General features: G+C 35.2%; 1 protein-coding gene across 8 annotated transcripts in view; it reads left to right on the top strand.

The window, feature by feature from the left end:
• tanc2b (tetratricopeptide repeat, ankyrin repeat and coiled-coil containing 2b) overlaps positions 1-26669 on the top strand; it is a 193163-nt gene that overhangs the window by 91609 nt on the left and 74885 nt on the right. For 2 of the 8 annotated variants that reach the window (XM_046854000.1, XM_046853999.1), the window contains exon 1: positions 11704-12010. The exons of the other annotated variants lie outside the window; for them this stretch is intronic. In XM_046854000.1, the coding sequence (XP_046709956.1) occupies positions 11932-12010 (79 nt within the window). In that variant the 5' untranslated portion in view covers positions 11704-11931. Of the gene's footprint in view, positions 1-11703; positions 12011-26669 lie in introns of those variants that run through there. 8 annotated transcript variants of the gene reach the window in all.

Raw genomic sequence — 26669 nt, 5'->3', positions numbered from 1 at the left:
ATAACTCAACATACAGCCATTTTGGTCACAGTTTTGACATGTGCACTTGTGTACACTTGTAAAAGGTGTACTCACTTTTAAAAAAATATAATATCTTAATATAATATAAATATAAAATCTTAACACAGTACAGTACTGTATACATAATGGGGTGGCGTCCATTTATCACAGTTGTTCATTTTTTAATTATTTTTTTTGATTCATCCAAAAAAATGAACAACTGTGATAAATGGACGCCACCCCATTATGTATACAGTACTGTACTGTGTTAAGATTTTACTTCATATAATAATTAATGATTAATATTATATTTTTATTAATATATTTCTTTATGTTAAAATAAAACCCAACATACTGCCATTATTGTTAAAATAGCTGGCAACAAAAGTGAGTACACCTTTTACAAGTGTACACAAGTTCACATGTCAAAACTGTGACCAAAATGGCTGTATGTTGAGTTATTTTCAGAGGACAGTAAATCTATTCTGCTATACAAACTGCACACTGACTACTCTAAACTATATCCAAGTTTCATTTCTGTAGTATTGTCCCTTAAGAAGATACACTTAAAGGGTGGCGAAATGTGAGAGGTGTACTCCCTTTTGCGGGATACTGTATTAGGGCTGTCAATCGATTGAAATATGAAATCATGATTAATCGCAACATTATTCGCATATTTGTATCTGTTCTGAATATACCTTATATTGATACTTTTCAAGTTTGTAATAGTCTAATCAACATTGCAATGGAAAAATATGGATGCATAAAATATGTGTAACAGCACATTTGGGTATTTGTGTAACACAGAAGCAATAAGGTTTGTCTTAGTGCTACAAACTCCACTCTTATTCAACACCAAGTCTCATTTGGTAAAAGCAATTACATGCTTTATCACAGCCACCAAAGCAATCATTTGTATTTGTTTTACATTGGCATGACTTAAGTGAACAAAAAGTATGAGTTACTGTGTTTCCCCGAAAATAAGACATCCCCCGAAAATAAGCCCGCAATGTCAGCCGGCATTTACGGTAGTACTATAGGTCTGTTGCAACTCATGATGATGTATTGAATTATAAAATATTATTATTAATATAATAATATTATAGTAATTTTATATTAATATAATACCAGTAATATAAATTATAATTACTGTAAGTTTTTGTAAATACTCAAACGGGTGCCTTTGTATGAGAGGTACGGTATACAGATGACCATTCAGAGTACAGGTTGCAATATGAAGTGGATGATATATAGATTTTTGTACCATACATAAATAAATGTACCGGTAGATTGTTGTACATGAAAATATAAGAAATCCCCCTGAAAATAAGCCCTACCGTGTTTTTTGGAGCTAAAATTAATATAAAACCCGGTAGTACATTTAAGTGAACAAGAACAATTTGTTCAATATTCGTTCCGAAACTCTGATCATAACTGAAACATCACTACAGTTTTATATGTTGAACATCCCAAGTTGGGAAATTATATTATTACACCCTGAACATTACTTCCAAGGCAAGACTACTGCAGTCTTTTAACCTGTTTTTGTATTAAGAGCTTAGATGCTTACATTTGCCTAGGTTCCTCTGATTGATGGGTAGAGAGTATTGATATTCCTCCCACTCAGAGAGTCAGTTATGCTCACTTGGACTTCCAGACATGGAAGCGAAATAACTCTGGATCTTTTGATGATATGGTAAGCACTTCATGAAAGAGTTGCTAAGGAGAAACAGAGCTACAGATAAGGAGATGACTTGAGGCAGTTTTTAGCAGGTCTCAAACATGCTGGACACTATCAGAATCGTGACGATTACGTTTTGGAACATTTGCAGTATCTCACAAAAGTGAATACACCACTCACATTTCAGCAAACATTTATTTATAGGTTCTCAAGGGACAATGCTATAAAAATTAAACTTGGATACACTTTAGTCAATGTGCAGCTTGTATAGCAGTACAGATTTACTGTCCCCTAAAAATAACTTACCATACAGCCATTATTGTCTAAATAACTGGCAACACCCTTAATGAACATGCCAAAAGTGTGGCCAAAGTGTCAATATTTTGTGTGAGCACCATTGTTATGTAGCACTGCCCTAATCCTCCTGGGCATGGAATGACATCAGTGCTGCTGGATGTTAGACACATGGCACTTCTCCATCTTCTGCTTGAGGATCTCCACAGGTGCTCAATAGGGTTAAGGTCTGGAGACATATTTGGCCACTCCTTTAGCTTCCCCAGCAAAGCAGTTGTCATCTTGGCGTTGTAATTGGGGTCGTTATTATGTTGGAAATCAGGACTCCACTTTTTTAATGGACGCTTGCGAGACCTGTTCTGAGTGGAACCTGTCTAGGAAAACCTCTGTATGAACCTGGCCACTGTACTATAACTCAGTTTCAGGGTGTTACTGATCTTCTTATAGCCTCGGCCATTTTTGTGGAGAGCAACAATTCTAATTCTCAAATCCTCAGAGAGTTCTTTGCCATGAGATGCCATGTTGAACAACTAGTGGTCAGTACGAGAGAATTGTACTTAAAGCATCAAATTCTAACTGCTTTAATACAAGATACACAAATTAGTATGGTCCTGTCAAGCAGACAAAAACATGATGAATAGGACATGTGGCTTTGCATGACGTACAGCTGCTCACTTAGGGTGTACTCACTTTTGTTGCCAGCTATTTTGACAATGCTGGCTGTATGTTGTGTTTTAGAGGACAGTAAATCTATACTGCTATACAAGCTGCACATTGACTACTCTAAAATATATCCAAGCTACATTTGTATAATATTGTCCCTTGAGAAGATGCACTAAAATGCTGAAAGGTGAGGGGTGGACTCACTTTTGTGAGATACTGTATCTTTGTGGCACAATTGATTTTAATTTGAAGCAGGAAACAAATGGGAGAACAATGAGCAGTTTAAAGCAAGTCACTGTGACTGCATTTAAGCCTGTAAGGTTTCTAGTGTTTCACTTTTAAATGGTATTCAAGATGTTTTTTTTTTTACTTTGCATTAAATCATGACTGTATGTGAGCCCACACTGTTTCCAGGATTTTGCTAATCGTTTATGCTCAATCAGTTGGCTGTGGTTAGCCGTTTGCACTGTCTGTCTTCCCATGTGATTAAAAAAACTTGTATTTAATCACATTCAGTCAAGGGAAGAAAAAAAAAGAACATACTTTATGTTAGCTTGAGGTCTGACTTGCATGACTAAACTCAGGTGTCTTAGCTTATGAAAACAAATGTCAATTCACTAGTTGTCAGGTAAGGATTGGGACTTACTGCTGTATTAATTCCTTGTGCCATTCTTTGTTATGTTTTCCAATTTAACGTAAGGCTTTTAGAAAATGTTTAGCTGTCTTACTCTGACCATATGTTACTATAGTATAGTTGTTTTTAAGCAACACATTTATATAGGACGGCGATTAAACCAACGCAGCCATTTCAGCTAATAAGAAGTATTCAGACTAATTAAAAAATGTATATAGTAAATATACTGTATATGTGAGTGTTACTGCTGAACTAGACAGAAACGTATCACTCTTCAAAATGTGTATAAACATAATAACACGTGCAAGAAATAATAGTCTATATAGGTAGATATAGATATATAAATTTTTATTTTATTTACAATAGAATACAGTTTATCTCACAGTCAAATTTACATTTTGGTTTATTTTTAATTTATGTTTTTTATTTAATATTTATTTTTATTGTAAATATTTTTATGTATATATTTGCATGTACATATATTTATATATTTCTTGTATTTATTATGGGTCTTTATAACGTTGGCACGTTTATATTTTTGAGAGAAATACTACTTTTTTGAGAAGTTTGAATGATTTTTGTTACAACTTTAAGAATGCAAGATATTATTAGAATAGAGTTAGTGGGGGTTTTTTGGTTCATTTTTATGATAGTTTGAATCTATACAAACATTTTCTTTACACACATATGGACACACTATTCATCAGCCAGGAGCAGAGCCATAAACCCAGCTTTCCACCGTGATGCATTATGGATTACATGCTCCTGTAATTTGTTCGAGGCCAGCGGTTGGTTATACATTTACTCTCATTGTTGTAATCTAGAAGATTTCAGGATTTAATGTGAGGAGACTGTGAATTGAATGAGAGCTGAAAATGACTGTGTGGGTGGGTCTTATTGCTGCAGTTTAGATAAGAGCCAGCCTGGCTTTGGGAAAACAGACCTTCCGTCTCTCCACTAGAGAGTGCTGCCATCATGTGTTGGCCAAAATGATCAACATGTTGTAAATCTGAACATTTCAAATAGTTTTTTTTAGTCACAGTATTTGTGAGTGTGTTCCTTTCATTAACTTTAAAGAAACACCTGCAATTTACTTTAAAGTGATGACATCCGCAGCATATATATATATATATATATATATATATATATATATATATATATATATATATATATATATATATATATAGGAACACACTCACAAATACTGTGACTATATATATATATATATATATATATATATATATATATATATATATATATATATATATATATATATATATATATATGAATGGTTTGTTTAGACTTTATCAGGTTAAAAGCAGCGACACGAATCGCGACCTATAAAAATAATAATCAAGGTCCTGTTGGTCATGACTAAGGAACTGAGCTTTCTGGTTAAAAGTGTATGATTTAAATTCTAAATAGTAATTTGGAGTGTTTGCTTTGTGGCTGATTTGTAATTCTTTAAGCCGCCATGCAGTGCTTCTCATCTGCCTTAATGAAAGTCAGTGCTTTATGAGCGAGCGTTTCATCCTGTAAGGTTTATTCATCCTTTGCATGTTAGAAAAAAAAAGCCACGCCACTGCACCAAGGCTCAGGAGATAAAACTCTCTATGCCATACTAAACAGCAGCACTGAGGTACTTACTTCAACAGTTATCACTGTGTGAAAATGTATGATGGCATTTGAAGGATGCATATGTTAAAGAAATGCTTAAACACGCCAAACATTGTTAGGAAATGGCAGGATTTATTAATAAACCTGTATAGGTGATTACTTGAGGGTTTTAAATGACGGGAAAAAGTAACTTCTGTGGTAGTAGAGTAGGTTTTTGGACCCGTGTGTATGGAAAGCATGTGTTTATAAAGTAAAAGATGTAAATTTTATACCTTCCACTTTTCTCCCTTATCTCACTGGCTGTATGATTACCTGGTGGCAGGAAAAAGAGGACACATTTTTTCCCACCCATTTGCTTTCCTTGCCAAGCAAAGCACAGCACGAGGGCTCTGACCTTTTTAACGGATCGATGTGCCCCCTTCCTGACTCCCAGGAGGCCCTTCTTCTTCCACCAGTGCCTTCACCATGAGAGGCATTTAGAAGGGTGTACAACGTCCCAGTCCCTGGGCCATGAATGGCATTCGCTTTTTGTCCTGTTTTTGCCTTTGACGCACGTAGGCAGTAGCTATTAAGCTTTGTAGATACCTGAAGCGTAGGCATTAATCCACCTCTGAGTGTAACAACATCAGCGATGATGCAGCCCCAGCATGGCTCAGCTGATTTATTGACGTTTAATCAGACGGCGCTTTGTGGCAGCTTGTCGTTGCTGGCTATTTCCACACAGCAGTACGAGATCGTTTGGAGGGGGGGTTAGGCAGTTCGCACTCTTTACAGCCAACTTGTTGACTGCTCAAGCTTGCCTGCATGTGCGGAGGTACAAGAAGCTGATTTGATGTTTTTGAAGCACCAGCCCTCAGGGTCCTGATCCCAGCATCTTACCCTGCATCAGACGCTAATTAGCCACCACAATCAATGCGATTAGCACCATCCCAACGGATTCCCACTAGAAGAGACAAAATTACATTGGCCTCTCTGTGGCCATTAGCCTGCATGATGAGATTATACCGCCCTGGTCACTTCCTCTTTTGCTCCCTACCATCCATTCAGTGATTAAAACACAATAATTACATCATTGGATTGTTTTCAATACAGCTGTCATTCTGTAGCCTGCTTTCTTTTAAGCACACGGTGCAAGAGATTAGCCTCTGGTCTTATCTCTGTTTGGATTATGTTCCCCTTCAGCCACTTAATTCCTCAACCTTGACTTTCCAAAATTTCCCCTCGATTGCCCTCCTGCCTCCCTGATGTCTGCTGTCGCCCCGGTCTCTGCCTCACGCCTTTGTTTTGGACGGCTCAATGGAAATGTGACATTTGCAGAGCAGAGCCTCCCGCAGGTCCAGAAGAAGAATAGATGAAATTTGTTGATTTGGAAGGTAGAGCTCATGCTTAGAATATAAGCGCTGACTTGGTTTTCAGTTACATTCAAGGCACTTTTCAAGTCATTTGTTTTTGTTCTTACCATTCAGACTGTTAAATTATGTAAATTGCTAGTCAGTACAGTGGATTTTGTTCAGAGAATGGGGAATAAAAAGCTCCCTGAATGACCTAAACCAAATTTTAATTAGAAATGTGTATGTAGCAGCTGTGAAAAAAGGGTCTAAAGCTTTTCAAACTTTAATATGTTCATTTGTACACTAAAGTAGTTTGTATGTAAAAAAGCAAGAAATATGAATGAACACCTCTGGCTTCAGTGCACCACAAAAAAAAGGACATTGTGACAAGAATTTCTGAAACTCATTGTTAAAACACAGAAGCTGCTTCTAATGGTAAATAATACTCATAAAAATAAAGACATAACCTGATGTACAGAAAAAATAGCAGTACCCTGTGTGTCATTATGAGTCATATCTGATTCTCTTTCCTATATCAGGATCCATTTAGTTAGGTAATAATTTGAATTCAGATACCACGCTGTCATGTGGATTTTATTAGCAGGCTGATATATGATTTTTTAAATGGCTAAAGAATATGCCAGCACATCAGTGTGTTTGGTGTCGTTCATGAAAGATTTGTTTAATTTTGAACGATTCTTTATATGACCCTGGACTAAGAGAGCGACTCTTTGTGACATTTAAACCGCAAAAGCTGTGTACAGGAAACAAAAAGGATTACTTTTTGCTGTCATTTTTTAAAATGACGTATATACTATGTATTGGACCAAATAAACATTTTCCTAACAAATAAGCTCACTGTTAGGATTTATTTTTAATAGCTACCGTTTCACAATATCTTTCTGGTCTCTAATTCTTGCTCTTTTATTTATTACAATTTAAAATTTGTGAATTTCTGTCATTAGATCTTAGTAAAGTAAAGAAAGAACGGGTCTCTATACTGTATTTGTCACATGTGCTTTATGACAGTGAAATTCTTTCTTTGCATATCCCGTGATGTTAGGAAGCTGGGGTCAGAGCTCAGGGTTAACCATGATACAGCGCTCCTGGAGCACAGAGGGTAAAGTGTCTTGCTCAAGGGCCCAAAGAGTGGCAGGCTGGCAATACCAGGGCTTGAAACTCTGACCTTCTGATCAGTAACCCAGAACCTTAACCACTGAGCAACCACCTACTTCTGTTTCTTTTCCGTAACACGGAATGAAAATGACAATGAAAATGACATGAAAATAAAAATCATGTTCATAAAGCATCATACATGTTTACTGTGACAAAATGTATTAAAAAGTCCATTTGAAATCCAAGTGACAAGAGAATAAACTCTGACCATGAGGTGAATTAAGCGGTGAATTGATAATTTTTTTGTTCTTCTATTTTGTCCTTAACTGCATTTATTATTCCTTTTTTCGGAATACGATCAAAGTTTGTGTAAATAGACACGTTGTTGGAAATTGGCTAGTGAGATTTGAACATTTATATTGAATTCTCTCAGATGAACAAAATGATTTTTGCTCTTCCCATCACTGCAGCACATTAGAGTGAAAGCATTACAGTTTTCCAAGATGACAGTTCAATTATACACACTGCTAAACAAATAACTCAGCAACACAGAGAAGGCATCCAATCACTTTTTTTATTCTTCTTCAATCTAGCAATCTCCATAAACTGAAGAATCTGGAGGGAAGAATGCATAATAGATTGTTTACCCTACATTTGTCTGGAAGAATTTTTTTTCTGCATTGTCAATAATTGCTTTTGAGAAGCTATTAGAATTACTGTTATTTTTTATTGCTGACCACAGTAAGAGGTACAGGAAGCTTTCTTTCCTTTTACCCACAATGACATTAAACCTCTTTGAGGGTAAGACCACATATGTCTGTAAAAGTCAGATGTCCCAATACCTTTGCATAAATATATAAAGAGTATAAAGAATATAAAGAATGTAACTAAACTACATGTTGATTAAAGGTATGTAGTAAATAAAGCAGCGAAATATCAGTCTCCTAATTGTGTGGTAGAGTTTAGCAGGTTTAGCAGCTGCCCTGAACCTGTTGGGTTTTTTGCTGGTTTGAATCTCCTTTTTTCCCCCTCCTGGATGGAAAGAGATCTAATAGGTACTAAATATACAGAATAAGTACCTCTGAGAGTACTATACCAGTGAGAGAGCAGTTTAGTACCATGTACTGTACATGATGCCAATGTATTTCCATTGCTGAGGCTGATGTTAAGGCTGAAGAGGTGATATTGAAGTTGTAAATCTCTTGTCTTTGTAAAATCTGGATAAACTCACTGCACACTGTCGATTAGCATTCAGCACAGCTTTCACTAAAAGTCAACCTTTGTACTTGGAAATGAATTATTGATGTGTTTCTGCCTGCTAGATTTAAATGTTTCATCTCTTATTTAACAATAGAGCAATTTGGAAAAAGAGAGATCCTTTTTTATTATATTTTATACCATTTTATTCAATTTTACAGTGTAGATTTATTCTATTCTATTCTATTCTATTCTATTCTATTCTATTCTTATATCTCATGGTCTGTATTTAATTCTAGTTTTTATTGTTTTTCTTTGTTCTATTTCAGTTTTCTATACTTATTATATACTCTAATCATTTACACGTTGATCTGAACTCTTCTCATCTGTTCGACTATTCCATCCTATTCTTCTAATATTATGTTTTATGCTATATCCCTTTCCATTTTATATTATATATTATACTATAATCAACATGGGCATGGACAAACATGGATGCTTTTTGCAAATGTATGTTTAGAGCATGAACACAAAATGTAAATGTTTAAAAGTAAATATGATGTTTTAAATGATGTAAATCATCAGGACACGCAAAGGAACTTTTGCTGTTTCCACACGAAAGGTTTTAATTGCCGGATGTGTGCATCATGCTGGATTTTGGTGACTGATTTGAGACTTGGCGCATCAGTAAAACAAATGATTACAAATATTTTTTTGGTTTGTTTTATATCTGAGTAAAGAAAGGGCACTATGAATAAATGTGTGTTGCGTTGACGGTTTAAATTTGGCCTCGTATTTAACTATAAAAATTTGTAATAAAACGGGTCAAACAGTAATAGGCGCTGCATTAATCACGTGTTAATAAAATTAGTGCTGTTAAAATTGATTGCAGTAACAATGTGTTAATTGTTACTTTTATATATATATATATATATATATATATATATATATATATATATATATATATATATAAAATATTATAATTTTTTGTTTGTTTGTTTTCTTTTCTTTTGAGCATCCATACTGTGCCATACAGCAGCATCACCATCCAAAAATGACTTGTGACCCTGTCTATTTTAATCAACATCACCAGATTGATCATGATGACATAGAGTCATAGATGATATGTAATGGCTGTAGAGCTCAACATTATGATTCCAAGCAGAGTATCAAAACCTTTAGTACAAAGTAAATGAAAGCTGTAATTACAATAGTGAAAATGAGGACTGGTGCATTCTCAGTGCATTCTGTGTATATGATAACACAGATATTTAGTAATTTAGTAATTTAGTAATTTCTTATTCAGATTCTAGTTTTTTTTACCAGAAGGTTGGGAGATGAGTTGATCATTATATTGTGCATCATGGTAAAGGTTAATTAGCTAAAATAAATGCAAATAAATAAACATAGATGTAGTAACAGATATATATATATATATATATATATATATATATATATATATATATATATATATATATATATATAAGCAATACATACACAAGCATTACAAGTACAGATGGATACAGGAGAATCTAAAAATCATTCATTCATTCATCCATTCATCCATTCATTCATTCATCCTTGTACATTTTGAGCTTATCTTGAGAACAATGCACATTAGATGGAAATATATGTGGCATGGTACACCAAGCCATCACAGAATCATTCACAGCTTGGGTCATTTTAGATTTGCCAGTTTACATACGGCTACAGTATGTTTTTGAGAGGTAAGAGTAAACCAGAGAACCCAGAGGAAACCAGTCCGAGAAAAATATACATAGAAACTCCACACAGACAATAACCCAAGCTCAGGGAGACCCTGGAGCTGTGAAAACATGACACTGATTCTTTAAACTAATACAGATTTGGCCAAATATTACTCATAAAGAAAGATTTGTGTTTATTGTTAAAGACAGTGGAAAGGAGAACACTAATTCAGATTATATTAGGTGTTAGTGCTGCATGTCACCTCGCAAATTGAAAATGAGACTGAAAATGTAAATCCAATATATTTCAGATTGATGTTAGGAATATGAAAACAGCTGTTTAGCTTCTTTTTTTTTTTTGTGATTACCAATTCAAATGAAAATTGTTTTTCTCACATGCACATCAATGCGTTCATTATATGATATGAAAGCAAAATGTTTCTAAAAAAACGATCTGACACATAATGAAACCAAAGAGTAGAATATAAAAAAAGTAGAAAAATATTAAAAGAATGAATATAAATAATATTATAAAAATATGCAGTGTGTGTATATGTATGTATATAAATTATAAAAAATAGAAATAGAATTTACATAGCTGTATTTATTTTTCAGAAGGCAAAAACAGTATGACTTATTTTAAGTATTCCTGATAAAGTGCAGTTGTTTGAGGTATGCATTTATTTGTGCAGCATACGCATGTGTGCAAAAAACAGGTTGAGGTGCATGTGTGCAAAAATACAGTCAGTATCACTATTTAAATAGTGCTAGTACACTCTGATATTTTTTACTTCTATTGAAGGGATTAGATGTAGGGTTATGAAATATATCAGGACAAAGATGAAAAACAAGACTCTTTGATGAACAGAGTGATATTAAGATCAGTAGGAGGTTTCTGTATCAAACCAGCTATTGCTCACATTCTATTCATACTCTTCCATCACTGGCATGTCACTGCAAAAAAGTCTTTCTCTTTCACTCTTTCAGTCCATGATCTTTATCTCTGTCTTTCCTTCTCTCTCTCTCTCTCTCTCTCTCTCTCTCTCTCTCTCTCTCTCTCTCTGTTCTCCTCCTTCTTTTCTCGCCCCCTCCCTGCTGGTTACCATGACAACAGCAGCACTGCGCCATTCATGGACTATAGCAACCAAGACATGAGCGCTCTGTCTCTCTCTCTCTCTCTCTCTCTCTCTCTCTCTCTCTCTCTGTTCTCCTCCCTCGCTGCTGCTCCTTCTGCCGCACGGTTTCACTCTACAGTACACCTTCATCTTCTGTTTCTCCTTCTAAATGCCCCTCGAACCCCAACTCAGGGTGTGAGGACGATGGACAAATGCTCAGGCGGTCTCTGGAAGGTGCCAGTCTCATAACCGAAGGAAGAAAAAGAGTTATGGAGTAACAGTTGAAGTTCTGACATTGCTCTTCTTTCACCTGCCTGGTTGCCATCAAGTGTTATATGTACGAGTGGAGTGAGATGTCTCTTCCTCTGCACTGACGCCTTCGCTGCTGCTCCTCCTTCACTCCTGCTTTTTTTTTTCTCCTCCTCCATTTATTTGTTTTTCGGGCTTGTTTTGACTGAACTGGCTTTCGAAACGTCTGAGAAGGTTGTTGGAACTCTGATCACCAGCGCAGGCCTGTAGTGTGTGTGTGTTTGTGTGTGTGTTTGTGTGTGTGTGGGCACGCGGAGAGACGTTGTGGATGAGCTGGCCATCGCTTAGACGGCTGCAGGGGCTGTGTGTGTCTCTGGACGGAGAATGCGGGATCTGGTATGAGCATGGTAAGCCACTGAACCCCACCCTTGGTCATTTATTTCTTTTGTTATTCTGTTGAAATGCTTTATTTGTTGTGCTTCTGTTGCTGCTTTGGTGAGACAACAGAATGTCACCATAGTGTGTGTGGGCATTATGGACCATTATTGTCTGAGACATACAGTATAAAGATGGTTGTATATAATATTATTGTGGGCAAACATGGTGTGATGTGTTTTACAGCCTCATTTTGGCATCTGTAGTCTTAAAAAATGTAACCTGCATGAACACTGTGTCATTTCTGGCTCTATTTTTTTCACTGTACATCATAACAGACTTCTTTAATAGTGAACGCTTTATAGTTTCGAACACATACTGTGACACAAGTCTGATGAAGTGCTCTTCTGGCCAAAGTCAGATGATGACAAAGTTCTGATTAATATTTCCGAACTCCGTATAAAATCCACCAATAGCATGATGGCATACAATTACACAAAACTCACAGGACGGATCCAAGTACGGTTCCAGTAAATGTACCAAAAAAAAAATCTTCATTACATTATGCTTGTGTTTGTGTTTATACAGCCTTGTTTTCTGTCCCGTGGCAACAGCAGAAGTTTTATTTCCATTCATCACGTCTATCATTAGAGGATCTTTATTGATAATCTAAAGCACCAAAAAAAAATTCCAGTTTTTACATTTAGAATTTGAATACAATCACCTTATACAATGTGATTAAAAGTGTTGAAATCGAATAACAGGTTTTAGTGATGTTGCTAGAGCAGACTGAGCTTCATTAAAGCTTAAGTGATACGTAGGAACTTAACGATGCCAGCTGAAGGACCTGTGGGAGGCTGAGTGTGTGGCAGCGTTGTTCTCAGCGTTGCAAAAAAAATTAATAAATAAAAAAAAAAACGGTCAACCTAATATGGTTTTTGTTCAGTCTGCGCTGGATGAATCAGGATTGCGAGTGGGTGAGTGATGCGTTTTTGCTGTTTGAGTGGTATGTGTGTGTCTATGTATGTGTGTATGTGTGTGGGGGAGTGGAAGGATACTTTACCTTTTGTGTTTTGCTGTGTGTGGGCAGAGCAATGATGCACGGAAATGTATGTGTATGTAGATGGAATATATCTGTACTATTAATACACCCGGGGTACCGTCAGAAGTGCGTCTCTACAGGTGAGGGTAAACAAAATGTACCAGTTTATTTATAGAGTGTGCTCAATGAGATACCAGACTGCATCCTTTTCTGGGCTGTGTAGGGGAACAGACGTTGACTTTGAATAACGTTAATGCTGCATTATTTACATATGCTCAATCAGCAAATGGGACTCTTTTAGGGTTAAAGGTTTTTGCACAAGGGATCATCAGTGACTGTCATGGGACAAACTAATAGCCTCCTGGTCAATATTGCAGAACCTTAACAAATAGTTCACTCTGCTATGCAGTGCCATAACCAGGAAGTAATTTCTAATAGGTGTAGAAATACACTGTATGGACAAAAGGTTGTGGACACCTGACCGTAAGATTTGTATATATATTGTATTTGCTAAGATTGAAATCCAAATGTATTTTCCATTTGCTGTTATAATAATCTATACTCTACTGGGAAGATGTTTTACTAGATTTTGGAACGTGCTTGTGGAGATCTGTGCTCATTCAGCCACAAGTGCTATAATAAACTCAGATATGGATGTAGGGTTGAGGTTAGAGCTCAATAGCAGGTCACTCAAGAGCTTTCACTCCAACCCATGTACACCATATCTTCATGGAGCTTGCATTGTGCACAGAGACACTGTGACGCTAGAACAGGTTTGGGTCTCCTAGTTTAAGTGAAGGGACAATTTAATGCTACTGCATCCAACGACATCCCATACAATTGGCTACCTTGTACTTTTGGGGAAGAACCACAAATGGCAAGAAAGTCAGGTGTCCAAATACTGTTGTCTATACATTGTATGAAATAAAATGTGACCTTTAAAATTATAGTGTTTAATTTGACATATTCACATTTTTTGGGTGGAATTCACAGAGCAGTAGGAGCTGTGATGCCTTTGTTTTCACAATTCTCAAAACAGTGCATCTATAACATTAATATAGAATAGTTTTATATTTCTGTTAACATTCCATCAGTAAATCTTTTCTGCTTTATTACTTGTCATGTGAAAATTTCAAGCTTACACTGTGGAGCCCAGCTTTCAAACAGAAACAGGAAACATGCAGAGTTCTGATTGGATAATTTTCCCAAAACGATACACCATAATGACAATGTGAAAGAAGTTTGTTTGAAATCTTTGCAGATTTATTAAAAATAAAAAAACTAAAATATCACATGCACATAAGTATTCACAGCTTTTGCCATCTCAAAATTTAGCTCGGGTGCTTCCTGTTTCCACTAATCATCCTTGAATGGTTTCTAAAACTTGATTTAGACATGATTTGGAAAAGCACACACCTGTCTCTATAAGGTCCCCCAGTTAACAGTTCATGTCAGAGCACAAACCAAGTCATGAAGTCAAAGGAATTGTCTGGAGACCTCTGAGACAGGATTGTATCGAGGCACAGATCTGGAAAAGGTTACAGAAAACTTTCTGCAGCACTGACAATTCCAATAACCTCCATTATTCGTAAATAAAAGAAGTTTGGAACCACCAGGACTTTTCCTAGAGAGAGCTGTCTGGCCAAACTGAGCAAACAGGGAGAAGGGCCTTAGTCAGGGAGGTGAGCAAGAACCGGATGGTCCCTCTAAAAGAGCTCTAGCTCTGTGAAGAGAAGAGAACCTTCCATAAGAGCAACCATCTTTGCAGCACTCCACCATTTAGGCATGTATGGTAGAGTGGCCAGACGGAAGCCACTCCTCAGTAAAAGGCACTTGACAGCCTGCCTAAAGTTTGCCAAAAATGACTCTCAGACCAAGAGAAACAAAGATTAAACTTTTAGGCCTGAATGCCATGCGTCATTTCTGGAGGAAACATTTACATTTACATTTGCAGCATTTAGCAGACGCCCTTATCCAGAGTGACGTACAAAAGTGAAACACAATACCATCCTTACAGTGAAGCATGGTGGTGGCAGCATCATACTTTGGTGATGTTTTCCAGTGGCAAGAACTGGGAGATTAATTAGGGTCGAGGAAGAGATGAATGCAGCAATTTACAGAGACATGATGAAAACCTGATCCAGAGCACTCAAACTCAGACTGGGGTGACGGTTCATCTTCCAACAGGAGAACGACCTTAAGCACACAGCCAAAATATTAAAGGAGTGGCTATGGGACTCTGTGAATGTCCTGGAGTGGCCCAGCCAAAGCCCAGACTTGAACCTGATCGAACATCTCTGGAGAGATCTGAAAATGGTTGCGCACCAACTCTCCCCATCCAACCTAATGGAGCTTGAGAGGTTCTGCAAAGAACAATGGAAGAAACTGCCCAAAAACAGGTGTACCAAGTTTGTAGCATCAAACTCAAAAAGACTTGAGGCAGTAATTGGTGCCAAAGGTGCTTCAACAAAGTATTGAGAAAAGGCTGTGAATAATTTTATACATGTGATTTTTTTAGTTTTTGATTTTAAATAAATTAACAAAAATTTCAAACACACTTCTATCATGTTGGTATCATGGGGTATTGTTTGTAGAATTTTAAGAAAAACAATGAATTTTATCTATTTTGGAATAAGAGAACTGTGAATACTTTCCGGATGCACTGTAAGCATGAAACACTGAAAAGGACTTAACAAGTCCCTGTTAAATAAAAACAGTATATAGCACATTTGTTTAATATTTGCTAAGCAATTTGAACAGTGCTGCACCAAGTTCCAATAAATAGGAAGAATTATTGTAAAGATTCCACAAAGTGAATGCACTCAGTAATTTAACAAACACAAGAGCGAGCAAGTCTTAATAATATTTAATAAAGCTGGATTTTTCACTAGGATTAAAAATCATTTTGGAAAAAGAATTTAACAGCATGTTTAATAGCACACATTTATTGAGATTTGGGAATTTGAGTCATTACATTGGCCATTTCAAAGAGGTCACTGAACACAATTTCAAATAGTGTATTTTATATTTATGTGAGATACTGTATACTCTCTCTCTCTCTCTCTCTCTCTCTCTCTCTCTCTCTCTCTCTCTCTCTATACATATAGCTCTATAGCTGTTATCACTTACTTTTGTTGCCAGTTATTTAGACACTAATGGTTGTATGTTGAGATATTTTCAAAGGACAGTAAATCTGTACTGCTAAACAAGCTGCACATTGACTACTCTAAAATATTTCCAAGTTTTATTTCTATAGTATTGCCCCTTTTGAAGATAAATGGGCCAGTTAAATGCATTATTCTGCCCAGATGTAAAATATAAAACTGTGGGCCACATACTGTATGTGTGGCCAGTCATATACCACAGTTAAAATTTAATTTCAGATATTTCAAATAGTACGGTGATTTTCATACACACAGCTGTTTCCCCTAAACATGTTTGCAACATAGGTTTATTGCTCTCTATCAACAAGGTTTTATCAAACAAATAACTTTGATTATGATTAATGGTAATTTTAGATAAAAATTCAGTTGAAAGTGTGTAATTTTTCGATTTAGTTGGTTGGTTTGGTTAATGGTTTAGAATGCTTTAAATAAGATAAAAAATAAAAAATCGAATGAGAAATCCGGAACCAGCTCTGTTGAAGAAGTGGACGGACACTAATGCACATATGAGGCTGCATTCAGTAACCGTCGTGGACTTTTCAACTCTGGAAGTTTGGTAAGTGATCATTGGAAATGTTTTTATATATTTAGTTTGACGTTGCTTTTTCGGATTGTAGAGTTAGAATGAGTTAACATCGTCAGAAAGTTAAATGTTTCATGTATGTTTCAGCGGCTGTGAAGAGTAACCACCTGACGTCTCTGGCCACAGAAAAGAAAATCGATTCCACCATTCAAAGATGTCTATATGTGGCCCTGGATAGGGATGGTGGCAGGAAAGAGAGAGAGAGAGAGAGAGAGAGAGAGAGAGAGAGATAATGAAGAGAAAAGAGCGTCAGGAGAGTACAACAGTTTAACAAACTTGTGACTTGGATGGTTTGGATGTTAAGTTGTGTGCACAATGCATATTGTTCATGAACTTAAACATAGATGTTCAAGAGTTTTGAATCGCATTGACATTCAAGCACTGTTTTTTGTTTGTTTATTCAAATGTAAAATGCTTTTTTTTTATGTTAAACAATAAATAATTGTTTTGGAATACTGTTGTTGTTCAGGAATCTTTCATCTGGGTCAAAGATGTGTATAAAGTGGCTGACATGTGGAAACAACTTGTTTGGTCCTTCATATGGCCAGAATGTGGCCATATGTGGCCTGAGTTCTAGCAACCAGACCTGGTCCAGTCATGTACTGGATATTTATATGTACGTATTTATGGATATAATATATTGCTGTTTTTGGGACAAGTGAAAGTGGGTTGTGTGGCCCATCACTGGGTGAAACCAATTTTGCTATGTGGGTACATGTCCAGATGAAAAGTCTTTGCCAATAGAACTAGCTTCTTTAAGATATCTGTCTGAAAATAAAACTGTTTTAATTACCTGAATATCACAAACAAAGAGCATCCACAAATCACAAAAGCACCTTCCATAATTATATAATTTGATTATACAACTTCAGTAATGATAAATACATGAACTTCTCAGGGGAAATATGGAGCGATTCTCTGCCATCTGTGTGCACTTCATAATTTGCTAGACCATTGTGAAATCTGGTTAGTTATGCAAAAAACATGCCATATAGTTCTGTCTATTTGATGGCAGACATGTATATCCCTATTTTGTAAGAGACTCTGTGCTAGGTTTAATTTTATCACTTTTTGTTAGCACTCTGACCTTCTGTCCTGTGAGAAATAACTCATAAGTCGGCATGACTGTGCAGTACCTCTGCTCAGACTCGCTTCCACAAAGCACAAAAGGTTAGAACAATGTTCAGTTTATGAGCTGTCATTGAAGTGCTGTCTGTAATGCATTATATATATATATATATATATATATATATATATATATATATATATATATATATATATATATATATATATATATACACACACACACACACACACACACACACACACACACACACACACACACACACACTCACATATTCATACATACATACATACATGCATACATACAAACATATACGTATACACTACGTGGACATCTGATATTTCCAGCTAGATGTTGTTCTTCTCCATACACCATTTGAATATGATGATGTGCTTTATATGGTTTGAATTGGATGATCTTGAGTGGCCTGCTGTAAAGCTCTGTCCTCAACCCTGTTAAACACCTTTGAGATGAATTGAGACATTGACTTTACAGCAGGGTTCCTCACCGTACATGAGTACCTGCCTTTACTAACAAGTGAGCACAAATCTCCACAAGCACACTCCATCAAGAGGAACATCTTCCCAGAAGAGCAGAAGTTATAATAACAACAAATGATGACTGAATGTGGAATAGAATGTGCAAAAACTACATAATCTTATATTCAGGTCTCCACAAGCTTCCGTCTATAAAGTGTAGCTTAGCAGCTAGCTAGCTAGCTCATGTCGATTAGTAGGTTCCTGTTAAACATGCATTTAGCAACGTTCTCTGCTTAAGAACTTTGGGGTGGTAAGAACTCCACTTTCCCTCAGGCTAAATGATAAATTAAATTTGTTTTCCAAGCACGGAAGTTGTGTGAAAGGAGAAGCAGCAGAGTTAGTGTTCCAAAATCTATCCACACCACATCACCCAAAGCCTGCAGTGGTTTCTCCAATTAATTGTCCTGACCTTAATGCTGCAAATGAACTGTTGAGTTTAATGTTGCAGAAAGGAAGGGTTTAAAGGCTACAAGGCATTGACAGCATGTGGTGGTAGAGGGTGAGTAAAGTAAAAAAAAAAAAAAAAAAGACTTCTGCTCTTGGATCTTTTTTTTTTTTATTATACTGGCAAGTGCCTATGTACTGTATAAGCAAGTTCACTCTAGCCTTAATATCCCAATATGTAAATACTTTGAAGTCGACACTTTTTGCTGTTTTGTGTAATGTTGATAAATAGTTATACTCCTGAATACAGAGGTTCTACTGTATCAAAAACACGAACCTGTCTTAAACTATCCTAAGCATGCTAACTCCTTGTGCCGTGTTGTTTCTCATTTAAGTTCAGTTCATCCGATTCATTTATCAAAAATGTATTCAAATTGCCATATTCACTATTTTGCTTATCACCAAGTTGCATGACATGAAAGGGTCATCCATTTAAGATATTTAGGAAGTAGTTACAGATGCTCTCTCACTTTGTATGCGTCTATAGCTGTATGTTACTATGGCTACAGTTGTTTTTTTTAAGGCGACACATTCATTTAGAATAGCAATTACACAAAATGAAACTAGCTTAGTAACCTTTTGTACCACAGGGCTGTTGAATTTTTAATCCGATTGGTAGAAAGGTTTTGATTCATTCTATTTGTTCAGCCCTTTTAAAAGCAGGTTCACCTGCAAGGCAAATTACTGTTTGTTTTTTATTATTATTCATAATAAACATGGACAACTGATGTTAATACCATAAATGCTAGAATTCATATTTAACTGTAGAAATGTATATATTTCATGCAACTATCTTACATCAGTAAGCTATGATATACAGTACATACAGTTATGACAAAAATAAGTACAAATTAACACAAGATATAACAAATCTAAATAGAACAAACAGACCTATACACAGGACATTATAAAAGTCAGTCACAATCTTAATTGGAGCTCCAGCTGAAGAGAAGCAGCTCTAATGCATGATGCCGCCACCACCATGTTTCACCCTGACTGTGAATACGCTATTTTTTGGGGCTTATTTGCAAACATTTAATAGAATAATTACTAAGAATGAGGATTTAGGCTGAATTTGATTTATTTATTAATTGTAAAAAGATAAAATAATAATAATAAAAAAAGATTTCTGTCCAGCCATCTTATTCCATAGCCCAATTGTGTAAAGAAAACCAGAGACTATTGTCACATGCAGAGCATGACCAGTATTCGGCAGATATTCTTGCAACTCCTTTATTGTTGCTATTGGTCTCAAGGTCTTTTGGCCGTCTCGCTGATAAGACTTATTTTTGTCCTTTCATAAATCTTTGAGGGATAGACCCTTACTGGTCACGTTACTTGGGTGTCCATTTTCTCCACTTCTTGACAATGACCTTTACAGTGTTTCCTGGGACAGCTAATGTTTTGGAATTTTTGTTCCCCTTCTCCTGATCAATACCTTTTAAAAGTGAGATCATGTACATGCTTTTTAAACTCTTTGCAGCTTCAGAATAGAAGAATCTAGAAATCCAGAAAATTGTACAGAAACAGCTGACCTTTATTTGGTTCATCAGAATCCCTTTATTGATTACAGATGTACTGTATGATAACTACTTTCGTACATCAGCTTCTGGACATGAGCTTAGTCAATGATTTGATACAAAAGTGTTTCCTTTCTTATGAACCGTTTTTATTTGTCTTTCATTTTTGACAATTTTATCAAAACATTTAAAAAAAAATGTATTCACTGTATATTGGCATCTCTGTAATTAGTATATCAGAAAATCGGCTGTGAGAACAGCAGCAGCAGCTAAAATCCTCTTTCACTGTTTAATTTCTCAGTTTTGCCACATTTATGTGTTTTTATATACTTAAACAAGGTGATGACTTTGTTGCATTTTCAATGGTAATGAATGTTGTATGATCAGATTGCTAAAAGCCATTGCATTAAGTTTAGATTCTGCAGGCAACAATAAGAAAAATGATAAATACATTTATTGATGTAGAATGATTTTCTTGTTTAAAAAAATCTATGCAGTTCTTTTAAATTCAACTAGAAAAAAATATTGATATTAGTTATTTACCAGTGATTTAATTCCGCTCAATATCAAAATACACTCACACAAGATCAGGGTTTTGGTTCCAAATATATAAAAATCAGGCTACATTTTTTGTCTTATGTCAATTTTGTTAAATGTAAAACCGTATGTGTGTTGATTGGTCAAGCAATAGTCATTTGCGGGAAGTGACAATATACTGCTATGACCTAGGAAATCTAGTTGATTTTCATCTAGATGAATTTGAATTTGAATAAATTGTAAATCGGATTCATAAATTCACATTTTGTAATTGTGATTCTAATATATCCTATCTATCTATCTATCTATCTATCTATCTATCTATCTATCTATCTATCTATCTATCTATCTATCTATCTATCTATCTATCTATCTATCTATCTATCTATCTATCTATCTATCATCATCAGTCTATCAGTCTGTCTTCTGTCTTGCCACATTTATTGTGATTTTTATAAGGTACCAAAATAACAATCGCCGCTATGCAATTTTCTGTTTTTCTCAGCCTAAAAATGGATAGATGTGCCCTTCTGCATCAGGCTGCAGAATTGATGATATTTTAAAATACCATGACATTGAGTTTTCATGGCTTGACACCTTAAGTATTTCAGACCGTTTCACCCATAATGTTTTTTTTTGAATGAATGTTTTTGTAAGGAATAATGGAGGAAAAAGAGAAAAATGACAGTGCAAATCAAACTTCCTGAAGCAAAGGCTTAAATGGGATTGAAAAGAACTTAAACCTGAGGGAGAGAGTGAGTGAATGTGTGTGAGAGAAAGAGAGAGAGCGAGAGAGAGAGAGAGAGAGTGAGAGAGAGAGAGAGAGAGAGAGAGAGAGAGAGAGAGAGATCTGCAGTGTGCTATTAATAGTCTTTGTAATGACTTGCTTACAAAACAGAGCAGTGGGATTACCAGTGTGTTACATCTATCTCTTCAGCTAATACCACTGGTATTGAATGGTGTGTGTGTGTGTGTGTGTGTGTGTGTGTGTGTGTGTGTGTGTGTGTGTGTGTGTGTGGGTGGGTGGGTGGGTGTGTTTGTGGGTGTGGGTCGTATGCCGATTTCCAATAGTATGAAAGATGCGCTGTGTTTATTTTACAGCAGGCTTATTACAGCCTTAACAGCAGGCTTTATTATCTGCATATGTTGGTGTTACTCAATTTTCTGATTAATCAGCACAGAGTACACCTTTTGAATTTTCTTTATTTTATTTTATTTAATAAATTTTTTTCTTACTGACTATTAGTTTACTTGCAATTTATTCTACTCACAAATTTAATAATCTAAATATATTTTTTGTAATAATAATAACAAAAATCTGTTCTGTCTCAGTTACAAATTTCAGATATGTACAAATTTCACCCCCACGTCATGCTGGTACAGTAAAACCAATACAAATTATAATTTGTCACTAACACCACTAAACATAATATAATATGCCATTAAATATTTTAAGCAGCAGGTCTGTGACTGGTCTATGGTCCGAAATAAAAGAAAAAGCTTAGGATTAAAATGTAGAATAAACAATAATAAAAAATAGAATAAGAAATAATATATTAATAAATACAAATAAAATAATTACAAATTAATTGAACTGCCATAATAATAATAATAATAATAATAATAATAATAATAACAATAATAATAATAATTATTATTATAATAATAATAATAATAATAATAATAATAAACATTATTTGCAATAAAATAGAATGGACTGAATTTACATATGGAAGTAGCATTTTATTTTGAGTATTTATATTAATGTGCAGCTGTGTGTAAAAGATGTGCAATTTGTGAACTAGGTGTCATATCATGTGATAGTTTCCAGCTCAACAGACTCAAATACACAATCTACCTTGCACAGTGTAGCACCATCTTGTGTGAGAAAAGCAATAATTAGAAGATCCGTCCCTGGGTGCTGTGAACAATTGCACATCGTTAAGCAAATCTCCCCACAATGTAAGCAAAGGAAAATAAGATGAAGCGCTTCTGAATAGCATGGAGGGAATCTCAATAATTACCAAAAGGGTCATGTCTTAACCAGAACAGCTTATTTTTTAAACTTGATAGAATGTAACATTAATGATTGGGCTATTTATCATTATCGAATTTTACCAGCTGCAATGATTTTCTGTAAGAAATTTGACACCATAAACGATCAAATTTAGCAGCAGGCTCCTAGCAATCCATTATGGACTGCTCCACCCTCTAGTGATGATAACCCAGGAGGTGCCATTATCTAAGGATGTCTTGATGAGTGTAGTGCTATTGAATACATTGAGCTCTGTACCTTTTTTTGTGATTTTCCAAACCCACTTTCATACGGTTGTGAAGCATAGCCAGGAATATTTTAGTTTTTACAGCAGTGGAACTTACAATCAAAATTTATATTTATTCAATGCCAAGTTCACTACTGCTGACTAAAAACAAAGAGAGTTACAAATATGTTACTTAAATCTAATAATAATAGTAATAAAATGTGCTACTGTTCCTGGAATTCTTGCACAAATTTACATTATCTGCCTAGAAGTTTTTTTTTAAACAGATAATAAAAAAATACACCCACCTACTGAGTGGTTTTTAATTTGTAAGGACTCCATGGCTGTAAAAGTTATAGAATCCCTGCTCTATAACATCCTTGTCCTTTGTTCACATTGATTGCAAAGGCATTTTTTACTTTTTTTTTTTCAAGACACTACTGAAGAAATCACAACTTGACCTCTTTGCTACTGTGCAATCTTCAACATGTTTTTTTCTACTTACGACTTTGGACAAAGATGAACAGAATTAGTATATTTATCATAGCAGAGAAGCAGCGCTGGTTAAAATGATCAATAACCTACTACTTGCCTTAGATATATTTCTGATTGGTACTAGAGGCCTTGAGTCCAGCAACTATTGACTATGATATTTTAAAGTGCAGGTTTTAAAACAATATTTGATTTTGACAGATAGCTCTTACCTGCTTTAGATATTATTTGAAAGACTAAGTTTGCTATGCCTTTTGTCAGTCTAAAGGTAGAGTACAGTATTTTACAAGTCCTATAGAAATTCCCTAAACTGATGGTACATGTACACTATATACTATATGGACAAAGTATTATGACACCTACCTTTTACAGCCATATGTGGCTCTTCCTCAAACATTCCCCACAAGATTGGAAGCACAAAATTGTACAGGATGTCTTTGGATGCTGTAGAATTACATTTTCCCTTTATTTGAGGAGACCCAAACCTGACAATGCCAATGCATAAAGCGAGCACAATCAAGATATGGTTTACATGGGTTGGTATGTAAGATCTTGCCTGCAATAGAGCTCTTTCCTCAACCCTATTGAATAACTTTGGGATGAATTCCTCACCCTACATCAATACCTGACTTTATTAACGCAATTGTAGCTGAATGAGCACAAATTGTGTTCAGAAAACACAAGAATCAAACATTTGTCCATAAAGTCTGTTTGTCAGTTTGATCAAATTTTACAGAACTACAACAAATAGAGGAAAAGACATGGAAAAAAGTTCCATACATTTATTGTTGAATAAAACCTTTTGTTTTTACATTTTTAGACATCAATAACAATATTGGTTACCAAAATATGCCACTACATTTCTTGTATTTTTCCATTTTTATTTTCAACATACCCTTCACGCAAAAAAAGAAAAAAAACCTATATTGTGCCAAAGAACCTTAGGAACACTCTGAGGCGCAATAACTGATTGTAATCTTAAATAACTTGTTTTGATCTACTTTTAACAAGCATTTTCACTTTTTGCATTCAATTGAGGGTTATATGCTGGATCATTATTATTCTTGTTATTTATTTATTTTTTATTATTTATTTTTAGGCAGAAAATGTTGTGTAATTGTGTACACTAAGTCAATTATTTTTGTCATCACAGATAAGATAAAACTTATCAGTGATATTATCAAGTTTTAATTTCTGCAAGTTATTCAATTATTTAATAATTGAACAAATTGACTCTAAATAAAAAATCTTCGTTAAAATGTCTATACTTTCTTTGATAAAATCCTTAAATTGTCAGGCAGTCATGACTCATGTTTTAACATTATAGCATAGCTGATTTTATTGCAAAAGCTCCATTTATATCCATTGGATCAGTGTCTAAACACTAAAGATTCAGATGGCACTACAGAAGTCATTACAGCTGAAAATTTGCTTTGGTTTTGTGTCATTGATAACAAAGTGCTACATTCTACATTAGCTGCAGTTGCAGGGCAATTGTACTTACAGCTTACATTAATTTTAACTTGGCAAAAGCTTTTATTTTACAAATGAGCTCAGAGCTACATATTTAAGGGTAAATGCTTTCAGTCAGTCATGGGATTTAAAGGTGTGTTTATCAAGATTAGTCAATATTGGAACCTTTAAGTAAGTAGGTGTACAACACTAGATTTACTTTTACTTCTTTTTTCTTTATATCTATGGTGGCCAGGAGAGTTTAGGTTATATTTGTTGTACCTTACTACATTATGGAAGATAAAGTTACCTCACAAGTAGACCATTCCTAATGTTTCTTGATAGAGACCAGATACTGAGAATAGCCCACATCTCATTAGCATAGAGGACATCTGTGTTCCTGTTTTGTAGTTAAACAAGAATTTCACAAGTTGGTAAAACAGTGACTGTAATCTAGTTAAAGCATTGGCAGCTCGCTACATCACTGTTCAGCCCATATCCATGTATTACTCATGGAAAAGCTTAGACTATTATTGCATTTTAATTATTCACAGCAACCTTTCATGGAACATCCATCAAACTTAAATGTCCCCCATAGTAAACTGTACAGGTGTTGTATTTTTTATACACTGTATATATATATTTTTTATTTTCTGGTGTTAGAATCTTGTTATTTTGCCTATTTTCCTGCTTGATACCCAATTAACACATAAAATCTGTATGCTTAGCGCTATCCTGGTTCTTATTGTCTTTAGATCCCATGAGTTTTTTAGCTGGCCATGAATAAAATCTGTTGTTAGTAAGCTTTACTGCAGAATCTTTGCTAGCATTTTATACATTTGAATGAATATGGTTTGTTTAAAGTGCCACCTTCAGTGTCTTTCTTACTGATTAAAATGTATGAGCGATATGTACTTTGTTGTTTAAATATTTGAACAATCCGTTGCTTTATAAAGGGTGGATTTGTGCACCTGCATTAATACTGAGCTTTGTGATCATTATTCAGAGTGCACTTGGTCTGCTGAACATTGCTTAGAATTGTTTCTGGAAAGAGTGTGAAAAGGTTTTTTGTGCTTTTCAAGCAACAAAATCGATGGTTGTATTGTTGGTGTTTTATATGCTGATAAGGACAGTTGTAAATGTCACAAGTAAACATTTTGCCAAGTGTTTTGAATTTCCTTTTCGAAAATGTCATAAATGCATATAATTGTATCCATTAGAGTTAACTACTAACCGACTCGAGGATATGGAAGGCATTTGGTGACTTCCAGCTCAGAGATTTGTAGTGTATTGAGTGTATAGGTTGAGATTTCAGAGTCTAATGAATGTGTGGTTAATGTTTTTTTTGCTGGGGCTTTAAGTGGATATTAATCTGGGGGGAAGGTGCATGAAGACCTGTTGGTGTTCATGTTCTTGCCCAGGTTACCATGGTAATGTGGGCTGCACATTCACGAGCTTGCTGTGCTCGATATGTCACATTCTGTGTGTGTATGTGTATGAGAGTATGTATGTGAGTATGTGATGCACAAAGGTATTCGCTGTTGCTCATCCAATTTCACACCGATATGCATGT

Source organism: Silurus meridionalis, chromosome 7, assembly GCF_014805685.1.
Source record: "Silurus meridionalis isolate SWU-2019-XX chromosome 7, ASM1480568v1, whole genome shotgun sequence".
Classification (NCBI taxonomy): Eukaryota; Metazoa; Chordata; class Actinopteri; order Siluriformes; family Siluridae; genus Silurus; species Silurus meridionalis.
This window is presented reverse-complemented; position numbering and strand designations above follow the sequence as displayed.